At 46.1% G+C, this 15,844-nt stretch overlaps 1 protein-coding gene across 4 annotated transcripts in view; it reads right to left on the reverse strand.

The window, feature by feature from the left end:
* The window catches only part of syne1b (spectrin repeat containing, nuclear envelope 1b), a 76,709-nt gene that overhangs the window by 30,004 nt on the left and 30,861 nt on the right, over window positions 1-15,844 (reverse strand). For 2 of the 4 annotated variants that reach the window (XM_069661402.1, XM_069661403.1), the window contains 36 exons: window positions 15,707-15,819; window positions 15,367-15,572; window positions 15,138-15,287; window positions 14,717-15,008; window positions 14,414-14,586; window positions 13,976-14,285; window positions 13,585-13,749; window positions 13,040-13,396; window positions 12,816-12,952; window positions 12,357-12,534; window positions 12,033-12,215; window positions 11,222-11,365; window positions 10,561-10,716; window positions 10,065-10,229; window positions 9,803-9,975; window positions 9,574-9,727; window positions 8,899-9,042; window positions 8,527-8,691; window positions 8,069-8,386; window positions 7,820-7,975; window positions 7,523-7,693; window positions 7,118-7,444; window positions 6,856-7,008; window positions 5,963-6,130; window positions 5,674-5,850; window positions 5,414-5,560; window positions 5,196-5,321; window positions 4,906-5,082; window positions 4,420-4,685; window positions 2,002-4,162; window positions 1,545-1,882; window positions 1,309-1,453; window positions 1,001-1,219; window positions 636-904; window positions 337-502; window positions 68-223 (listed from right to left, as the gene is read on the reverse strand). In XM_069661402.1, coding sequence (XP_069517503.1) covers window positions 68-223; window positions 337-502; window positions 636-904; window positions 1,001-1,219; window positions 1,309-1,453; window positions 1,545-1,882; window positions 2,002-4,162; window positions 4,420-4,685; window positions 4,906-5,082; window positions 5,196-5,321; window positions 5,414-5,560; window positions 5,674-5,850; window positions 5,963-6,130; window positions 6,856-7,008; window positions 7,118-7,444; window positions 7,523-7,693; window positions 7,820-7,975; window positions 8,069-8,386; window positions 8,527-8,691; window positions 8,899-9,042; window positions 9,574-9,727; window positions 9,803-9,975; window positions 10,065-10,229; window positions 10,561-10,716; window positions 11,222-11,365; window positions 12,033-12,215; window positions 12,357-12,534; window positions 12,816-12,952; window positions 13,040-13,396; window positions 13,585-13,749; window positions 13,976-14,285; window positions 14,414-14,586; window positions 14,717-15,008; window positions 15,138-15,287; window positions 15,367-15,572; window positions 15,707-15,819 — 9,005 coding nt within the window. Of the gene's footprint in view, window positions 1-67; window positions 224-336; window positions 503-635; window positions 905-1,000; window positions 1,220-1,308; window positions 1,454-1,544; window positions 1,883-2,001; window positions 4,163-4,419; window positions 4,686-4,905; window positions 5,083-5,195; window positions 5,322-5,413; window positions 5,561-5,673; window positions 5,851-5,962; window positions 6,131-6,855; window positions 7,009-7,117; window positions 7,445-7,522; window positions 7,694-7,819; window positions 7,976-8,068; window positions 8,387-8,526; window positions 8,692-8,898; window positions 9,043-9,573; window positions 9,728-9,802; window positions 9,976-10,064; window positions 10,230-10,560; window positions 10,717-11,221; window positions 11,366-12,032; window positions 12,216-12,356; window positions 12,535-12,815; window positions 12,953-13,039; window positions 13,397-13,584; window positions 13,750-13,975; window positions 14,286-14,413; window positions 14,587-14,716; window positions 15,009-15,137; window positions 15,288-15,366; window positions 15,573-15,706; window positions 15,820-15,844 lie in introns of those variants that run through there. The other 2 variants (XM_069661400.1, XM_069661401.1) reach the window with 1 other exon arrangement.

A 15,844-nucleotide genomic window follows, 5' to 3' on the forward strand; every position in this document is an offset into this window, starting at 1 on the left:
GCAGGAATAACACAAGGCAATATTTTAGACACAAAAGCTTAAGAGGCCCATTAAGATGATACGGTACCTGATCCTCAATGGCGCCCAAAGCGAGAGAGACCTCAGCCAACTGCATGGAGATTTCAGAGGGCAGTATAGTGTAGAGGTCCAGGTACTTGCTCTGTTGCTGCTCTGCTAATTTATCCACATTCTGACGATAATTAATCACCTCTCCATGAACAACCTATACTCAACAAATGGACAGCACATGTCAGGTTTCGCAGAAAAAAATAATTATAAAAGCAATGACTGCAGTATTGTTAAGATTATATTTCTGTTTACAGCTATGAGATGTACCTCAAGCTCCTGTAGCAGTGAATCAATGTCTGGAGTGGGATTGAGAAGAAGCTCCCTGGTCTCCTGAATCCAGGCCTTTACAACGCTAAGCTCCTTCTCCACCTCCTCTCTGTCCCTCAGTTCCTGAGCTGCCTGAGCTCTCTTGGTCCTGGACTGTGTCAGGAGGCTGAAAGATGAAGAGAAAAAATAGCTCTAATAAAATTCTGTTTAGTAGAATGAGGTTCACTTGAAATATAAACATCTCCGTCAAAGCAATACCACTGCAATGCAACAGAAGAGCAGGTTTATCTTCCCTCTACCTTTCCATTTGGTCTTGTACCGCTCTGATCTCCTTCAGGCTGGGCAGCTCATCCTGCTCACTTGTTGGTGAAGGCACTTCTACATCGTGCAGCAGGCTGAGAGCGTACTGACGCAGCAGTGTGAGGGCCGTGAGCTCTCTCTCCAGGTCTTGGCTGAGCAAGTCATGCTGGTCCAACAGAGACTGCAGGGTGGCTTTGGAAGCCTTCTCCACCGCGGTTTCTGGGAAACGACTTTGGAGCTCCTCAGAGACTGTTCTCACCTTTACCATCTGTGACAAAATATTGTGCAAGTTCAGCTGATAGTAAAAAGATTTATTTTAATTAATCATGAAATACATTTATATCATTGTTGACTGTATGTGTACCTTCTCTCTAAAAGTCCTCCATTCCTGTGCCGTGTCCTCAAGCACTCTCTCCTGTCCCCGTGCCACGCTTCGTAGTCGTGTCCAGCGCTGCCACACGGTGGTCATTGAGCGACTGATGGTGGCCTTACTGGCATCACTTCCCACCAGCTCCAGCTGGGCAGCTTGCTCCTCTAAACCACTCAGCTTCTCTTGGAAGCCGGTCACCAGCGATACAAGGGACTGAAAATTTAAGAGACGAATAATCAATGAAGTTTTAGAAGTACCGCCCATTTTTCTACTGGGGTAAACATTGTTTTGGCGTCTTTTACCCGATGACTGCACAGCTTATCTTCAGCCTCTTGGCCTGTGCCGGCCTTTGCAGTGGAAAATTCTGTCAGCTTTCTTTCAGCCTCATTCATGAGCTCAATGACAGTCTGCCTGGCCTCCTGGTATGTCTTCCACTGATCCACACAGCTAAGGAAAACAAAATACACTTCCATCAATGCCATTAATTAACAGAATTTCTGTATTGTCAGTTTGTATGACACTCTTTTGTTTTCATTACCTGTGAAGGACGTCATGATGACACTGCAGCTGATCTCTGACCTCCACGCCTCTCTGCTTTGCTGACTCCAAGCTCACACGGAGCTGGTCCTTGGCTGTGGGGTTGACCAGGTTCTCCAACGGGGGCAGCAGGGTCTGCAGCTCCTCCAAGTGGATGAGGAACTCCTGCTCTGTGGCCATGATGTCCCCCTGTTGCCTTAAACACTCTTCATAATTCTCCACATCCACACCCAGGCTCGCCTGCTGCAGGAAGGACACGGCATCCTCCAGCCACTCACAGGCTGACTGCATCCTGAAGTGGTACTTCTGGCACAACACCAGGGCGTCCTCCAGAGTAATCTGTACACACGAGCAAATAACATTTAAAGATGCCGCCATGACAGTCACAAATTAAACATTGTATTTAGGCATTAACTTCACATTACAGAATTTAATTATGATGTCAAATGTTGTCTCACCTGTTTGGAGCTCAGTGCTTTCTGAACGTCTGCCTGCAGCTTTGCCATTTCCTCTAGGCTCGTATCTACATGGACGGGAACAAGCTCGTTCACGCTGGTGTACTTATGTTTCTCTCTGCTGCTCAGTGAAGCCACTATTCTCAGTCTTGACTGCACTTCCTCCTGCATGATCTGTTGCTTTCTGATCTCCTCCTGCACCTTCTCCACCCTCACATCTACAATCACAGCATAGCCCAGTTCATCTCTGACCTGCTGCAGCCAGTCCAGGGTCCTTTTCATCTCGGTCTCAAAGTCTTTACTTTGGACAAACCTGTTCTCACACTCTTCGATCAGCTCCCCTACTGCAGCCTGCAAAGAGCGCAGCTCATCCTGCCACATAACCACCTGATCTTTGGAGGCATCATGGGCTGATTGGTCCACGCGGGGTGCAAGAGTGTCCATCTGCTCCATGAGCCTTGACAAGTGAGAGTTGGCACTCTGCAGACTCCCCGCCAGAGCGTGATAGTTCTTCAGCCTCTCCTCAGCTGACTGCGTCTCTGCATTGACTTTGACTAGCTGCTCTTTTGTTGCCTTTAATTCAGAGTCAACCTGCATAGCCATGGCCTTGTGGTCCTCAAAGGACTCCAAGGTTTCATCCAGATGCTCTACTTTCTGTTCAGTCAACCTCTTTAGGCCATTGTACAGGCTCACAAGCTGGGTCATTTCCTCTGGCCGCCACGGCTGACCGGTGCTACGAAATCCCTCTTTCTTCTGGTTGAGTTCACTCACAGCTAGACCCAGGCTGCCCAGGTCTGCCTGGATCGCTTTGTAATCACTTTGCAAACTAACAACCTCTTCTGTCTGCAGGCCAACAGGCTGGTTGCCCAGACTATTGTACTGTTCTTCAAGCTCTTGCAGGGCTTTATGAGTGACATCTATGAAAGAGGTGTACTCGTTCCTCGTGAGAATAGCCTGCTGGATTTTCTCCTGCTTCTCTTTGGCTAGTGCTAATATGCTGTTATATTGCTGGGGGAGGGTGTTGAGTTTTTCATCCAAATAACAATGGTCTACTTCATTCAGACTGGGCAAAATTTCCTGACCAGCTCTTTGTACGATTAAGAGAAGATTCTCATATTCAATTGCTTGCTCAATTATGTGTTGATACTTAAGGAGCTGTGCTTCTAACTCAGCATCTCCGACCATCAGATTGATCTCAGGAAAGGTGACTATATCAGCTTGTTTTATCCACAGGCATATTTTCTCGAGATCAGTCTTGAAATATTTCCTGGAAACAAGAACTTTTTCAAGCTCCTGAAGCTTCTGGCCACATCTGTGTAATGTTTTGTCAAAGATGTTTTGTAGTTCTTGCAGCTTTGTGAGGATCTCATTCCTCTCCTCCTCGCTGGCGTCTCTCATCAGGTCTCTCCCCTGAGACCACAACGAGGTCAGCTCACTCTGGTAGGCTTTCAGGCTGCTCTGGATGTTCCTACATGTTCTGACCTGCTTGGCCAGGTCATCAGGTAACAATGCAATGTACTCCTCTGCCTGGGCTTTCTTCTCATTCTGCTGGACCCAGGAAATGGACTGGCCCACTGCCATCAGGAACTGTGTTCTCTCAGTGAAAGCTTTGCTGAGGTGTTTTCTACGCTGCACAACCTTCTCGCTCAGAGACTCAACCTCAAACTGGGTGTCGACAATAAGCTGTTGAAGACGCTGCCGTTCGCTGAGGCCCAGTCGGGCCAGCACCCTGTCAGCGTCGACCATGGCCTGCGCCAGCAGAAGCTGCTTGGCCTCCAACTCACTGCAGATGCTCAGGTGGTCAAACAGGAAACTCTGAGCCAGCTCTGGGGGAGGACTCATTTTCATGGCCTCAGACAGGGCAGGCTGCTGCTCCTCTGCCCAGTCCCTAGCCTCCCTCAGGCGGGCCTCCACTTGTCCCATGTCTTCCAGCGTCACGACTGAGTCCTGGATTTTTCTCTCAATGAGGTTTTGCATCTGAGACCATCTCTGCTCAAAGTGGCTGATCTGCTCCTTTACCAGCTCCTTGTCATCCAAGTTCAAATGTTGGATAACTTTCTGCTTCTGCTCCTTTAGGTCCTCAAGGGTGCCTTTCTGTTCTTCTAGAGCTACTGCTAGCTTCCGTAAGGCCTCCAAATGCTGAGACGAACTTTCAGCATCCGTTCTGTGAAGCAGAAAAAGGAACATTTTTGATTTAACAACGTGAAGTTTTTTGGTTTTGATCTAGAGAGTTGAAATACACCTTTAAGAATAATGTCTAACATTCAATCCCAAGGTGATGGCAATGACTGCTTTGAGCTCTTGAGGAGAAGAGGCATTTTATTGCAGCCTTACTTGGCTTTGTTCCCTGTCAGAAGATTATTAAAATCCCAGCACGGCAGTATGTGTTGACAAATCTTAACACTTGATGTAAAAACACACCTGGCCAGATTGTCCCACTCTTTGGACACCTGCTCAAACAGCGCCTCCACTGCAGTGATGCAGTCATGGTATTCTTTAGACCTCTGCAGGTCCTCCTCTCTCTGGCTCTGCAGCTTGTTGGCCTGGTGACAGAGCTCGAGCCAGGAATTGCTCAGACGATCGAGCTCGGCGTTTTCGGGAGAGTCCTGGCCACCAGTCAATCTGCTCACAGTCTCTGTCATCTTGGTCAGGATGCTCTGCTTGGACTGCAGTTGCTGGCTGCATTCCTGAGAGACAAGCAATAAACTGAATAGTAACCCATCATACAGCCAAACAGTGAGCAGGCCGCTAATCCTACAAAGGCCCGGCCAAGTTGCATTAGATAATAATAACCAAACTAGCAACAGAATCATGTTTACACTCACTGTACTGTATGGGTAAGGTAAAAACATGTAGCACGCATAGGAAAAATATTAACATTTTGAACAATATGAAAGAGTTCCCCACATTGGCCTGTGACAACATGTTCTGAGCTATCTTGGTCTCCAACTCTGCAGGCCTTCTGGAGAAGCTGAGGAGCTGCTGCTCCATGTCCTGGAACAGGCTGCTCAGATCTTGCTTCTGGTCCTTGATCTCCCTCCAGCCCTCTGAAAGCTCCTGTGCACTGGACATCCTCTCCTCTATCTGCACAAACACATTCACCCCTTCCTACAGTGAATATTTGCAGAGTTGTGTATTTTAACACACTACAGGATTGTGTATTACTGTCTGTTGACCATGTTGTAGCAATGACTGACCGTGAGTTTGACCTGCTGGACATCTGCAGCTGCCACTCTCACAGCCTCATCAGACAGGTCACACACAGAACACACCAGGTCCAGGTAAGTGCTGGCCTGCTCCTGGAGGGCCCTGTAGTGCTTCACCTGAGTGTGCAAAAGTAATCAATCAAAATAAATCAAATGAAAACAACATATCGCCATCATGGTATTCCATTAATTAGCAAAATTGCAGTGACCTGCTTCAGTGCCTCCTGCAGACCAGATGGTCCCTGATCGTTGAGCTGAAGCTCCTCCTGCACCGTGGAGAGCCAGGTTTGGCACTGCTGCAGAGTGTCCTGATGGCTGACGTGTTTCTGCAGCTCCCGGTCCAGACTCTGGTACACCTGGGGAACAAGGTGAGGTAAGACCTTTTAATGGAATTGTAACATGAAGAAGTTTCCTGGTAAGAAGATGTAAGAAGGTAAGAGGTCTGTGGTTGTACTCCTGTATGACTCACACGCTGGGCAGTGCTGCAGATCGCAGAGTAGCTGTCTCTGGTTCCCTGTTGGTGAGCCTGGACTTGTTGACTGATCTTTGCTTGGACTTGATCTGTACAGCTGGCTACGAGATCTTCTCCTTTCTGCTTCAAGCTGGTGAGACGCTCCTCAAAACTGGCTATCTCCTCCATTATAGCCTGAAAAAGACAAGTTTCAAATCCATGTAATTTTAAGTATTTTAAGTTAAAATCTAACCTTCACGACTAATATTCAAGCACAAATGGTAAATACTTTGTAGGACAAGGTCACCTTGTGTCGGGCAAGTTGCTGAGTGGCCATCTCCATACCGCTGGTCTGCATGGAGTCTGAGGTGACCAGTCGACTGGACATCTGTAGGAGCCACTTCTCAACCTCTTGCAACTCACTGTTGTAATCCTCGTGCTCCTTCACCCACTCCACAAGGTTCTGGACTTGTGTCTGAAACACAACAAGCAGAGGATATCAGAGAATCATGAAGCTGCTGTGCTGGGTATCATCGTCTTTCCTTTTGTTTGTTTGCTAATACAACGGCTTCAGATTAGGGATGCATGATATTGGATTTTTTGCCGATATCCAATATGCCGATATTTTACAACTCATTTAGCCGATTACCAATACCGATACCGATATGTTTTTCCCGCACACCTAATTGCAGAGATCATCAACTCTCTTCTGTATTGGAATTAGCGTACAGTATAATGGTGATACTCTTATCACATTTGTTACAACGGTCGGGGTGACGGGTCTTGAGATGGTTAATCAAGTTTGTAGTGTTGAAAGACTTTGCCTTGGCTCCTCCTCGCATCACTGAAGCTGATCTATTTCTATTTCGGACACTTTGACAAACTTCCACACCACGGACATTTTGGCTTCTAACTCTCTCATGCTGCAGGTAGACACACGTGGCGTCATCACGCTGCGCCGCGCAGGTCTTCTTCGCGCCGGGGACATTGCGCCGAGGTCGGGCATTTAATCAAGTATGCAGCAGCCCATTATTTTATCGGTTAATTGTATCGGTGGATATCGGCATGTTGGCCGATATCCGATAACGTGCCAATAATGTGCCGATAATATTGTGCATCGCTACTTCAGATGTATTCTCCTCACGAGAACCCCATCAAACCTCTGACAGCAGACATCAAGTAGCCTCATAATCATCATACCTTGGCTGCTAGGCATAGATCTTGGTAGTCAGCCTGCATCTTTTTCATGTTGTCACTTATAGTGGCGTCATGGACCGTGTCCAGCAGGGCCTCTCCTTTCTCAAAGACAGATTTTACTGCTGACTCATGAGACTGCACGGTCTGCTGGATTGTCTGCACAAATGACAAGTAGGCAACATATTGGAGATAATTCATTCACTTTTCTTGCACTATTTTCACATTGTTTACAAGAGTAACAAAAGATACTTTTGTGTTGAGTTACCTTGTACTTAGCAAGCTGAGCCTTCTTTTGGTAGAGTTCAGCTTTAGGCTCGACATTTGATGCTAAAAGGTTCTTTGTCTCCTTCACCCACTGGGCCTGGGCCTTGTACTTATCCATAAAGTCTTTAGAGAGTGAGATACATTTCTCGAGGGAGCTATGCTCCGTGCGCAGAGCTTCCATCAGCTCCTTTTGTTGGAAGAGGCGGGTGTCCACCTCCTCCTTCAGCTGCTCTGCCTCAGGCTCCTCCAGGAACAACATGGCTCGCTCTGTCTTCTCCCTCATTGTCTTCAGGTAAGTGTGACCCTGCTCCATGTCTGCCTGAAGAGCCTGAAAGATGCATGGGATGGTATTTAGTATTTAACAGACATTAAATATACAGAATGTGCTCTATGTTGGGGACTATACCTCTAGTTTCTTCATCTTCCTCTCCATGGCAAAGCGGTCCACTGCATCTACACTGATAGCCACAGTGCTGAAGTTATTCTGAGCTGTGCTTAGCCAGTCAGAGAATGTGCTGAAGACACACTGTGCCTCTTCAATGCAAGACACCTCCTCCTGGAGCTGTTTGATCGTCTCCTGCAATATAAGGGAAGAGGGGAAATAAGTTTTGAAAAGAATACTTGGTGACTATGATGACACCTTTCTTATTGTCTGACAATATAGAGGGACAGATACTGGTTGTTGTGATAAAAAAGATGTTACCAGTAAATGCAGCAGCAGGACGTGGTAGCGGGCTGTGATCTTGGTGGCTCTGCTGCTGATCTGGCTGGAAATATGGGTCTCATCCAGAACCTGCTGAGCCAAAAGACTGAGGCCCTCCATCTCCTCTTGATAGACCAGCACTTCCTCCTGCCAGCTCTGATCATACAAGAAGCATTAGACATGTCTCAACAACACATTATTATATTTGAATACATTCATTAGAGAGAAAATCTAAATCTAAAGACCAACCTTTATCAGCTGAAGTTGAGCATCTTTGGTCGTGCGGTCAGACCGCCGATGGCTTCGCAGTTGTGCTTTGGTCTCCATGCCTTTGAGCCAGCTGTCAAGACGCTGAAACTTCTGCTCCATCTGCCGGAGTTTGGCTAGAGCACTGTTGAGCTGAGCCCGAGTGTCGGCCAGTCGGGCCTGGTACATCCTCCACTCCTGCTGCAGACCCTCCAGCGCTCGGTCTTCAATCTGAGGCAGGCCCCAGGGAATGACCAGTTCTCGACTGACCAGCAGGGTGTTGAGCAGAGCCTGGCCCTCTGTGCAGTGCAGCTGCAGTTCCTGTAGTTACATGGATGTTAGCGTTTGGATAATACATTCACTGAATTTAACTTTTTGCTATGTAGCAGGAGGGAATACTTGTCGTAAAAGCATTTCATGATCTCTTATTTCTAACATTTCCCCTCTGAGAAATTTCACACCTGCAGCTTTTGCAGAGTCTCCTCCAGCATGTCGACATCTCCCTCGAGTTGAGTGTAGCAGCCGAGCTTCTCTTGTTCTTGTTCCAGCCAGTCTTCAAACGCATGCAGACCCCGCTGATACTCGTGGTGGGCTTTCACCAGCTCCTCTGCGTTGCCTACTGCCCTCTGAGGACACAAGATAAAGAGTCATAATGTGAGTGAAGATTCGAGTGGGTATTTAAATCTGTTTTCAGGAGTGTGATGCTAATGTCATTGGATTCCCTGCGGATGAATCTCAAATGTCTTATGTTTAAAAGTTATTAAATAGCTTTTAGGACAATATTTTTTTCCTAGCCTGTATCTTATTTAAAAAAAGATTCATGCTGTAATTACCATGGCATTGTCTTTCATGGTGTTATAGCGCTCTTGAAGTTCTTGGAGCTCCATTTGAGTGACAAAGTTCTCAGCGATACTGACGCTCTTCGCACTGATGGTGTCCAGCAGTGTGTTGTGGCTGAGCACTTCCTCATACAGCAACTGAAACATAGGAGAGAAGTTACACTATTAATGACCCAATGTTTGAATGGTTCATTCATGTTTTCACACACTGCAAAAACTAAAGTTTGAAATTCCAAAGCATTCTGTAAGTTTTTATAAACCTAAATAAATCATTATAGTAATAATCTCAAAGATTTTCATCTAAATAAAGTGTGGCGCCCAGTTAGGGACGCGTTTTCCATCAGCCAGCAGTGGTTGGTCTGCCAGAGAGGGTAGGCGGAGCTAAGCGGCTGCTTTTCTGGTCTCTGCAAGTGTTGCGAGTAAACAGTAATCTACTATGGCTGAACAAACAAAGAAAAGATCGATGACTACAGATACAACTTCAACAATAAGTGAAAATCCAAAGAAAAAGAAACAAATTCAACGCTCAGATGAAGCGAACATTCTAAAAAGGAAAGCGACCGTCAGCCAGGAAAATCAAGAGTTACAACCGGAGCCAACCGTGGACGTCACACATGCGACACTGTCTGGATTGTCTAGAATAGAGCATGACTGACAAGAATGCAGTACCTTGGTTCTACTCAGGTTAGCAGTTTTGTCTCTCATCTCTGGGCACAGTTTGTCAGTGGGGTCAAGACTGTCTTCCACACGCTCCACCCATGCCACAAACTGGCTTACATCCTCCTGGTAGCTGGTCCACTGAGACAGGGATCCCTCTAGCTGACTGTAAGAGAGAGTAAATCAGAGTCATAAAAATTGTGCAATTGTGGCTTGTTGTTACTTGTGGTGGAGAACGAACCTTTTGCATTGGATTGAGGCGGAGAGCAGGGCGTCCCAGGAATCTTTCAAGTCCTGTATTTGTTTTTGGACTACTGGCACTCCATCAGTTGAGGTGTTTCTCTGAACTGACTCTCCTCTTGTGATCAGCATCTTCAGCTGGATCTCTTTCTCCTGGCGAGCAGTCAGCAAGGCCTGGTGCAACAATCACATGTGCAGTTATCATACTCCTGTAATAAAGGGGATTTAAAGTAGTTCTAAAAACTAAAAGTGACTTTTTATACCTCCAGCTTGATCATCCGGCTGTCAAGAACATTTTTGTCCGCAGTTGGGGCGCAGTAAGTCTGCAGCATGTGACTGGTATCGGCCACCCAATTCTGCAGCTCCTTCAGCCCTTGGGAGAAGAGCTGATGCTCAGTGGCTATTCGATCAATCCGTGATGCTTTCTCCTGTAGAACCACAGCAGGAAACAACCAGGACTTTAATACTATAGGTTTTAGAAACTGATCCAACAGTAGGCTTAAACGGATTATGACACATGCAGATTAAGATTTAGTACAAAAGACATAAAGGAAATTAACTAATATATCATCTGTGTGAGATTTACAGTAACAAAAGAAACAATTGTGTTTGATCACGGTGAGTTAGTACCTTCACTGTTTATAATCTGTAAAAATAAAGTTTAGTCAGAGCTCGATCCAGTCTAGTGCCCAGTTTCCTCTCAAGCTCTAACCCCAGAAAAGCCCCGGTGCACAGGCAGGTTTGGAGACATTACTGTACCTTGGTCAGGTTGGTTAAAGCTAGGTACTGAGCAGAGAGCTGCGAGACGCGGTGCACAAAACCCTTGCCGGCCGCGTGTTCATCCCACAGCAGCTGGGCCTTCTCTTTCAGCCTGATCAGCTGAATCTTGTGAGAGGCTAACTCCTCAAGCACAGACTGGAAGAGCACAAGCAGGTTATCAAAGAGGCATGCAAGCTGACACACAGATATCAGACAGTTACATTCAGACACAGACTGAGGGGTTAGAGATGGCGACATGGCAAAAAGACAGAATGAGAATAATGTTTGGCACGTGTTAATGTAAAGCTCTTGGTGGTCATGACGTGCAATCAGGCCTCTGAAATAGCTGGTTGACAGTTTATTAAATAATACATAGACGCTTAAAAATAAGGCAAGTATTCTATATTAAACAAAGAAGATGTGAGAGTAGCAAAGATGAGCAGAAAGATGGCAGTTATTCAAAAAGTAAGAAAATGGCAGTTAGCATAAGCTGTTTGCAGTTTAAAATAGTAAAGCTAAAACACACAGAGCTCAAAAGGTGAGTTTCTGCCAACGACAGGAAGAGTCAGGTTGGCGCTCAAGCACTGAGTTGTTGTTGCACTTAAACATGAGTGGTCTTGAACATGCGGTGGGTTGTTCCAGGCTCAGTGGACGCTGGTACCTGTAACTTGTGAAGCTCTTGCTTTTTGGCTGTGAGATCATGAAGTCTTGTGCTGCTCTCCTGTACAGCCAGCTCCGTGGCGTTCAGGCACTCCTGAAGGGGCTCAGCACTCGCCTCAAAGTCTTTCATCTGAGATAAAAGGTTCTGAAACACAGAGACGATATTAAGAGACGGTGAAGACGTTTCCTTGACTTAAAATATCTTAAAGGGGCCACATCTTTTGAATGGATATTCTCATATTTTGGGGTGTTTAAAGTGAAAACTGCATAATTCTCTGTTTTTCCAGAATCACATGTTTAAAAAGGTCGCCTCTGAAATGGGCTGTTCAGAACAGCTGCAGGTTTCTACGTAGAACCTTACTTTCACTGAAATCGACCAATCATCATTCACCGTCATTCACCTCAGGCTGCCTTCTCGCACTAGCTTGTAGTCAAGTCGTTGTCAAGATTTCAGCTTACAATTCTGATATCTCCTGGAGATTCTGGCTCGTACATATAAGGCCGAATAACCGATCCTAGAGCGGCCATGTGTTTTACAACTTTGGTTTGACAGTGCAGTGCGGCTGCTCCCCCATGTGGGGTTGCACACGTGGGGGAGGGGCTACACGGTCACTCCAAATACTGTCAGCCAATCATGGCTAAGGTCTAATTAAATTAAAATATGAATATAATTTTTAACATGAAACAAACTTTACCAACGTGATTCAAAAACACATTACAATAACAGAAAATTGACTGCACAGCTAAAATATGTCCCCATTAACATTTTCACTATGGCCCTGGTCGGTGAGACAGGACCTGTAGGTGCTTACTTGTAGACTGGTCTCTCTGTTGTGCAGGTTGGACATTATGTTTTTCCAGTCCTCTCTGGCTGTGTTCATTTTAGCCCGAACTGCATCAACTTTGTCTTTAGCTGCGACAGTAGAGACGAGCTCACCATTGACGACCACAGCATTCAGCTTTGACTGACCTAGCTCTCTGTCACTTAGAAACTCCTGTGGAGGGAAGAAGAGATGAGCTGACAAGTCATGCATGAAGTGAAACTGATCTTACATCGAGTTAAGTCTTGACTAAATGTAAGATTATTTCTGTGCCTCTCAACTACCATGAGTAGTTATTAAATTTGATTGCTGTACCTGAATCTTCTGCAAGCTAGATGAGGCCTCGCTGATGTTCTGAGGTACGTCGAAGCACTTGGCAGTGTTGATTTTTGCATTGACCAACCACTGCTGGAACTCTCTGAACGCTAAGCGAAACCCTTGCTCCAGCAGCTTCTCTTTGCTCTGGCACTCCCTCTTTGCTTGGAGACTCAGGCTAGAAACAATAGTGGAAAAAACAGGGCTTTGTCTCATTGTGTCATTGTTAATTAATTAAGAAATCAATTTAATAAGCTTAAGTTTTGTCACAGTCTTCAATCAAGTAGAATAAAACCACAAGATACAGTCTCAAACACAAAAGAACAACCAGTGTCGTGTTACTGATTTTCCGGTTACTCCTGGCAACCAGAAAACCTACAGCTATTCTATGATAATAGTCTAAAATACATAAAGTTGCATGTAGATGCTACATTTTCCTACATTCTAAAATGGTCTCACCTGTTGTAATCCTTTATGAAAGCAGACACTCTCTCAGATTGGGTGCCCATGTCTCTAGAGAATCTGCACAGATCATTGAGTTGCGTCTTCAGACTATCAGACATGGGCTCAGCTTTGACAAGTTCCTCCAAAGTTTCCTGTGTGGAAAATAAATTCAAAACCCCGGATGAGCAGTCAAAAAATACATTAACATTAGCATTAGCATAAACTAAGCAGAGACCTACCTTTGCTATCTGCCAGCCTTTCACAGCTTCCTCTCCATCATTTTGTCTCTCTGCTTGAACCAGCCGCAGACGCCAGTCCTTCAGCTGACGACTGAGGTCCCGCAGGTCCTGCTCCAGCTGTGCTGACCGGCTGTTGAACTCCTGTTCGGAGCTGGCTATCTGGGAGAGGGCAGTCTCCAGGCTGGCCCGCGTCTGCAGTGCTCCACGTTCCCACTGTTCCCATGAAGACACGAGGGCTGCTTCCTCTCGCTCCATAGCCTCATAGCCCCCTGAGCCAGTGTGATCTCTTGCCACTGCCCCACATCTTTGAACCCTGTTCAGCCTTTCTCTGCCTCGCTGCTTAGAGTCAAGCAGCTCCTGTAAAAGGCAAATGGAGTTACAACTGTCATCTCTGTCCAATTAAAAAAAGTTAAGTTACTAACAAGTACCTACCTGACTGGAAGAAGGATCTGGACTACATATTACATGACTTACATGTCTCCCCTGGATGTGACCAGAAGCAGCATGTAGATTTTTTCGGATGCATGACAGTTAAAGTTTCTCACCTGCACCTTGGAGAGCTTCCTTTTTATGGAGATTGAGTCTCCTGATAGGTCGGACCAGCGCTGGAGTTCCTCTTTAGCTGAAATCAGCCAGTCGTTGAAGTCTCTCAGAGCATCAAGGTACTGCTCATGTTCAGACACGATGTTTTGCATGGACTGCACTTTACCCTTTGTGCAAGAAAAAGACAATGTCAACACCAAATACTGGCCAAGTATGATAGTGATTAAAAACAGTTGCAAATATCTAAGCTAAATCCTAAATCCTGTGTCAGGGTAATTGGGAGATTGCAACCTTGAAAGCTTTTTGGTTAACCCTGTTTTTGCAGGAGTAATAATCTATGATTCAGCATTTATTTGCAAGATCTTTTTTTATCTGTTCCTGTGTTTAGATCACCTTGACAACAGCTGATATATCAGCAAAGTGTGCATTGAGCTCCGCCCTCGTCTCTGGTCCAAAGGTCTGGTCCCCAGTTTTTTCGTGCATCTCCACTGCTTTGTCTGTGAGGCGTGACAGTGCTGCTGCATGAGCGTCCACGTCAGCCTGGATGGCCCTGAGGCGCTCGAGAAGAGCAGACTTCTCTTTGAGGCCTGGCTGCTGAGGCAGAGTCATCCCCACCTCCTGCTCCACTGACTCCATCCACTGCTGCAGCTGACTTTTACTTTCCTGAAAGCTCGTCCACTGGGCCACTGTCCACTCCAGACGGCTACGGACAGTAAAAACATCTTATAAGAAATTAATTCACTTAATCTAGATTATGTTACTATAACTATTACTTAGTATTAGCCCCTTGCCAGACTGTTGGGTGGGTGCAGAAAGTAACACATTTCCTACCTGTGGCAGCTCATGGAAGTCATCAACATGTTGGCCCAGGCATCTTTCAGGTTCTGCAGCTGTGAACAAATGGCTTCCTGCCCCTCCATCCTGTTGTGTTTCAGGACCTGTTCTCCTTTTCCTACAGTCATGTTGAGCTTCACCTCGCCTTCACCCTTCATTAGCAAGATATCCTGCATGTATACAAAACAGCAAGAAAGAACTATGAGCAAACTATGAGATTATTTCTGTGATTAAAAATGCTTCAGGAGGACACTGCAGTACAAGTAATAACTTTTATGGATAAGGACATTATTCACTGACCTGTACAAGACCAAGTCTTTTCTCCAGAGTCTCTTTATTGCCAACTGTGCTGTTGAGTGAAGCCAGGCGCTCCTGGACTCCATTAAGCCAGCCCCAGGTAGTCTGCAGTGTGTCTTCAAAGGCCTGTTGCTCCTGTAAAGTGAGCTGGCAGCTGCGCAGCCTCTCTCTCACACGTCTCAGCAAGGCCTGGTGCTGTGACTGCAGCTGAGCCGACACTCTTGTCTCACTACCATCGCCTCGCCCACCTTCATTTAGTGCCTGGCCCTCCTGACCTAAGCGCTCAAATGAATCCCTGTGGAAAAGGAAATAAAATATTTTTAAAAACTTCAAACACTACTTGATGTTTCATTGGTGAGAATTATTAAAGAGCCATCTGGGGACAATCTGGGGAAAATTAAAAGTCTTGAAGCACATTCAGCACCTTTCTTTGAGCACTTCTTGCTGATATTCCTCCACCTGCTCGAGGACAGCCTTTTCGGGACCACGCTGCTTGGCTTCAAGCAAATCTGTGGTCATCCTCTTTTCCATGTGCTCCAACCACCACCTCAGCTTCTTGAGGCGACCCTCAAACCTTCAGGGAGTTACAAATGCAATATTTAAAATGGTTGTTTTACAAGGTGCTTCATAGTCAACATTTTTGAGTCTCCTACCCCTTCATGAGAGATGCACTGTCCTCTAGGATCTGTTGGTTCTGTCTGCACTGCTCCACGAAGCTGTCCCAGTCCTGCTGGATGGAGGAGAGGTGCTGCTGCACCGTCCCCGCGCTGGCTTTGGGGAGATGGAGTAGGAGCTTCTCTCCTTCTTCGCAGACCTGAGTGAGACGAACCTCACCCTCCTCAACGCGATCCATGGCGCCCTGACAGATGACACACATCACTTTTAACTTTGTATTTGACAGGTATGAATCATGAATGTTGGTTATTCTTCTATTACATCAGTTGTAGATAAGAAATCATCGCAAATTAAACTCTCATCCTCATCAAAGACTACCTTTAGTTTCTGTAGTTTACGCTCCACAATTTGGGTGTCTCCAGATCGGTCAGAGCATTCTTTCACGATCTCCCTCTGCTCTGAAAGCCAACGATGAAACTCCTGAACCAGCTCTGAGGAAGCAGGGGCAAAAGAGAG

This window comes from Semicossyphus pulcher, unplaced genomic scaffold (assembly GCF_022749685.1).
Source record: "Semicossyphus pulcher isolate SPU_LCO1_2020_fin unplaced genomic scaffold, fSemPul1.0.p SCAF_14, whole genome shotgun sequence".
In the NCBI taxonomy this organism is placed as follows: domain Eukaryota; kingdom Metazoa; phylum Chordata; class Actinopteri; order Labriformes; family Labridae; genus Semicossyphus; species Semicossyphus pulcher.